The 4,995-nt window shown below is 39.8% G+C and overlaps 3 protein-coding genes across 3 annotated transcripts in view; 2 read left to right on the top strand and 1 right to left on the bottom strand.

The window, feature by feature from the left end:
* Window positions 1-353, top strand: part of SARC_01507 (hypothetical protein) — a 4,112-nt gene extending 3,759 nt beyond the window's left edge. Inside the window, exon 4 of the mRNA XM_014304775.1 lies at window positions 137-353. Coding sequence (XP_014160250.1) covers window positions 137-226 — 90 coding nt within the window. The 3' untranslated portion in view covers window positions 227-353. The remainder of the gene's footprint in view (window positions 1-136) is intronic.
* Window positions 354-714: 361 nt separating this feature from the next.
* Window positions 715-2,656, bottom strand: SARC_01506 (autophagy-like protein 8). The gene is made up of 3 exons (XM_014304774.1): window positions 2,468-2,656; window positions 1,859-2,071; window positions 715-1,427 (listed from the first exon to the last, which is right to left on the bottom strand). The coding sequence occupies exons 1-3, from the start codon at window positions 2,502-2,504 to the stop codon at window positions 1,315-1,317; spliced, it is 363 nt and encodes a 120-aa protein (XP_014160249.1). The 5' UTR covers window positions 2,505-2,656; the 3' UTR covers window positions 715-1,314.
* A 967-nt stretch (window positions 2,657-3,623) lies between these two features.
* SARC_01505 (hypothetical protein) overlaps window positions 3,624-4,995 on the top strand; it is a 6,580-nt gene continuing 5,208 nt past the window's right edge. The window contains exon 1 of the mRNA XM_014304773.1: window positions 3,624-4,820. Coding sequence (XP_014160248.1) covers window positions 3,947-4,820 — 874 coding nt within the window. The 5' untranslated portion in view covers window positions 3,624-3,946. The remainder of the gene's footprint in view (window positions 4,821-4,995) is intronic.

Below are 4,995 nucleotides of genomic sequence, written 5' to 3'. Positions count from 1 at the left end.
ATATATATTATAAATGTATATGTATGTATGTATGTATATATATATAAATATATATAATTATATATATGGATATTATATAGATGTATATGGCCACTGATATTCTTACTAATCTATTTCTTTCTTTTTTGCCGGCCAGATTATGAAGTATATCAGCAGTAATGCGGACCCTTCAACGTATACGAGTGCAGCAATTGCCTTGGCTGCAAAGGAGCTGCTCAGCGCTTGAGGGATATAGGCTGTAGTGGGAAGCAACCCTACTCTGCAACTCAATAAACATCTCCAATTGGCCAATACGTTTGCTGTCACATACCAATCGAACCAGTAGTATTGATACCAATGTCGGAATGATTAGATGAGATGTTGTTCACTGCCAGTTAAAATGACTATAAACAATTGCGATGCATGGTGCGGTTTGCATCGTTTCTATCTTGCGTATACTCTTCAATTTATCCGGGAACGATTTAAATAGCATATTAAAAGTAGTTCATTCAACCTTCAAAAAAGACACTAGTGTTGGAATCATCAACCGGAAGGCTTTGTGTTACATACACCCTATAATTATTGGGTGACTGCAGTCGAGTACACTCCTCGGTAAGAACGTATCAGATATATCCACTCCAATGTTTAAAATATAGACATAAAGGCTGAACACTGTAAACAAAGGCTACTATACAGTCATGCGGAGGACGACCGTCTACTATAATTAAAAAACATGGTGACCTCACGCTGAGATAATCATCAGAATTTTAATTTTGTGATTTGATATCCACTGATCTGCGCGATGATCGCTGCGCACTAGCACGGGGTCAAGTCATAGGAACCACACAGATAATGTCCCATTTAATATCCTATACATGTCCATGTATAGCTCATACTGCACCTCAGCTGATGATGGACCTAACAGCTACTAGCAACGCTCTCAGCTCTCTTCCCCAAGCAAGCGTATAAAAGTACTCCGTACGACTCGTATGAAGCTAAGATGTAGCTTCCCCATTCGGCATGTCCGACAAAGCTTTCGTCTATGCTTGACAAATATCACCCTGGAAAACTGCGGACAACACCAACCAGGTCAACCTCCAGGCCAGAGCATAAACGTGGTTTTCCAGGGCAGCAAACCCGTGCGTTATACACATGCATTGTTAGCAACAACCAACACGAAGATTATATATGTATGTATGTGGATGATGGGAAGGATATGTAAATGTGTGGCTTGGTTGACGGCTGAGAGACTCTCTCCAGCCAGTTTGACGTACTATGACTACACACCCTCAAGACTTGTAGGCGTGAGTGGTATGTTTAACTGCAGTCAGAATTTTAGAGCTCAAAGCCAAAGGTATTCTCACCACTGTACGTTACATATAAGAACCCATCCTCGTCCTTGTGCTCTTCGTAGATCGTCGCCAGCGCTGAACTCGTAGGCGGCAGCACTGCAAAGGTAGGTGCAAGATTATGAGTGGCCTACGTTATAACTCCCACACATGCAATGTGGCAACAACACGTCTTAGTGTGCCGATTAGCTTTGTGGAATAGTCACAAGACAGCCAGCGGAAGCGAACACTACAGTAAAATGTTTCAGACTAGTAAAGTAAGCTATAGTAGAACGACATTAGCCCAGAGTTGTCCCAACCTCAACAATCTCAAGGTGCCAAGATGTATGGACATATCTGCTCGCAATTCAGCCGTTAGCCTGAGCCCACTAGCTGAAACTAAAAAAAGTTGCCAATCCAAGCACATACCAGGCTATAGTAGAACAACAATCTCAAGGTGCCAACATGTATGTACATATCTGCTCGCAATTCAGCCGTTAGCCTGAGCCCACTAACTGAACTAAAAAAAAGTAGCCAATGCAAGCACATACCGTTATTGACAAAGATGAAGATGGCCTTTTCAGGAGAAAGCTTGATCCTCTTCCTGATTACGTACACGAACTGGCCAACTGTCAGGTCCATGGGAACCAAGAACTTCTTCTTATCGATTTCCTCTATATCTGACTTGCCAGCACGCTCAACAATTACAGGTACACGATCCGGATACTTGCAGCGGATTTTCTGCGCTTCCATCTTGCGCTTCTCTAAAAAGTTCGAAAGTTGATATTCAGTGTCAATACTAACTCTAATTCAAAACAAAAAAATGAGAAACTAGCTTTCTACAAGACATGCTCAGGCGATGGATTAATAACAACTGATATTCAGAAGGCGACGCCACAATGCAATACACTAAACTCTAAAAATGCGGGCACAACGTTAAAACCCAAATCTTGTGGACAATGGTCCGAGTATAGCCCTAACCCAACTGACAGGGTGTGAAAGCAATAACGGGCAAGTACTTGCAATCTTCACGGAGCGCAGTCTATTCAAGCGTGATAAATCTTTACTGAGAGATAAAATAGTTTATATCTATACAACCTCAAATCCATACGGTGCCGCTCACTTATCACTATATGCCACCAACATCGAGCGGGACTCACCGAAAGAGTTGACTTCCTTGAATGAATCCTTGCCCATCGTGACGTGTTAACTTAATTTGGATTAAACGACAACTATGATTGTTCTGCTTACAAATATAATTTAAGCTGTCCCTGCAAATTACACCGACGTCGTCTTATACAATATACAAATGAAGTGCAAGTATACACATAGAGATATGTATATATAGTATTATATACATCATCTGCGTACGTTTTTGCTCTGCCCGAATGGCAAATATTTACGTGATGATAGCATTTCGTCCGATCTCCGAAACTAAAAAAATATAACATAAATGAGGGCAAAAGACCCAATAACTGAGGGCGAAAGGCCTTTTTGCGCCATTTTGATCCCCCCCACTTCGTATCTATTTTTAAAATTAAGTATGAATAAATGAGGACAAAAAGCCCTTTATTAGAGTCATTTGACCCCACACTTCGTAGCCAACCACTGTATGACTCACAATTGAGGACATTTGCTTTTTAGATTTTAAAATTATACTTTTTGGTCTTTTTTGGAGGCAATGGGTATTTGTTATTTTGCTAAAAATGACTGCAAGAACTGATGACGCATCTCACGAAGACTCCGGATGACACATCACTTGAAACTCTTTTGATGTGGATACATTTAATGTCGCTTTGTTTTGTTTTGTTTTATATTGTAGAGAGAAGTAGGATATATTTATGATACGGACATTCATAGCGTGTTTAAAATATGTCTCAAACTAAACTGATGACCGGATTGGGAGATTTGAGACTGAAACAATACCAGAACCAAAACTGCGGGGGGGTTTGTGGTTTGAGGTTTTTGTTTTTTTATTAAAAAAAACATGTTCATCAGTTGATTCTCAGATTCCAGAATCCAGAGTCTAAAAAATATGACAAGCCTCAGAACGGAATGATTTTTGGGGAGTAAAAAAATCTAAAATGTTACGGATTTTGGTTTAGGGCAGTACTTTTACCTTATATTTTACAACTTATTTCAGAAAACGTACCCATAGGGGTATTATTTATTTACCCCCTTAAAAAATATTCATTTCGTACAGCCTCTGAACATATTAACGTCAGAGCGGGAGCCTTCAGCCTTGGGATTTGGAAGTTGGGTCAGTACTCTCTTTTAGTATTAGTAGGCCCTAGTTTACTAGTGACATCGACTATTCCGAGTAGAATGACTAGGTCTCGTAATTTTACGTCTCTCTAAAGTATTGTGTCGTGTGCGTGGAATGCGTATGTGTGTATCATCTTTCATACTTATATGTGGTATTATCTATGTACGTGCGCTACAATACAGTACAACACACCGAGTCTAGATATATAGTTCTATAGTATATACATATACCCCTCCGTTGTTGCTTACTATCAGAAGCACGTTAAAGATATGTTTAGCTCGAAGTAGGAATCCTACTGGACATAGCGGATTTACATACACATACATTAATATATGTATTTAATCGGAATTAGATATAGTTTGATTCATTCATAATGATGAGCCTATCGATATACACGGCCGTCAGTGCACTCGCAACTGTGTGCACGGTATCTTTTGCACTCGGTCGAGCAGGATCCATACCTGAGCAAGGAGCCTCTCTTCATATACTCAAAGTCGTCTTTGCAGACAAACTTAGCGTATTGTTGCTCGTCAATCTGACATACACCATTCTGCTATGGGTGGCCAAATCGATACAGTACATATTCTTTGGTTTACTAAGACCTGTAGAAAGTCAGCACATGTATGACCGTCTGTTGAACTATCTGATGTTGAAGATCATGTTTGTAGGTGCTATACTAGAGCCCGACATGTACGAGCTGATTATGTGGACGACATGGTTTAGCATCCTAGGCTTTCTGCGTGTCTTTAGTATGCTGGCACGTGACCGGTTTGACTTTGTCACCGCATCACCTACAACACCTACTAATGTACATGGTCGACTCCTGTACTTACTGGTAGCCATACAAGTACTTAATGCTTCTTGGCTAGGGTTGTGTATGTACGTTTTCTCAGAGGCCGGCGTGTCTGTGTTGTTCTTGCTCGTATTCGAGTGCGCAACGCTATTTATAGACACACTGCAAACCATCATGAAATACTGCATACACCTCTACGACCTGCAGTACACGGGTGTGTGGGAACAACGAAACTCACTTATGTACCATACGGAGATCATTACTGATCTGGCGGTACAATTAGCCACACTACTACACTATGTGCACGTGTTGGCGTTGCACGGAATAAACTTCACACTGATAGATGCGGTGCTGTTCTTGAATATACGCACTGAGTTCAAGCAGTTCCGCAAGCGACTGGCTGGCTATCGCAATTACTTTATTGCGAATAGGAGTTTAAACACTTTATATCCAGGTACGTTCTATGTTGTGTGGAGCATTATCTTGTGCTAAAATCGTTTTCAAATTATGCGACTGATATACAATATATATATATATATATATATATATATATATATATATATATATATATATATATATATATATATATATATATATATATATATATATATATAGTATATATATATAGT

This window comes from Sphaeroforma arctica, assembly GCF_001186125.1.
Source record: "Sphaeroforma arctica JP610 unplaced genomic scaffold supercont1.60, whole genome shotgun sequence".
In the NCBI taxonomy this organism is placed as follows: domain Eukaryota; class Ichthyosporea; order Ichthyophonida; genus Sphaeroforma; species Sphaeroforma arctica.
Note: the sequence above shows the minus strand (reverse complement) of the source record. Positions and strands in the feature narration are given on the sequence as shown.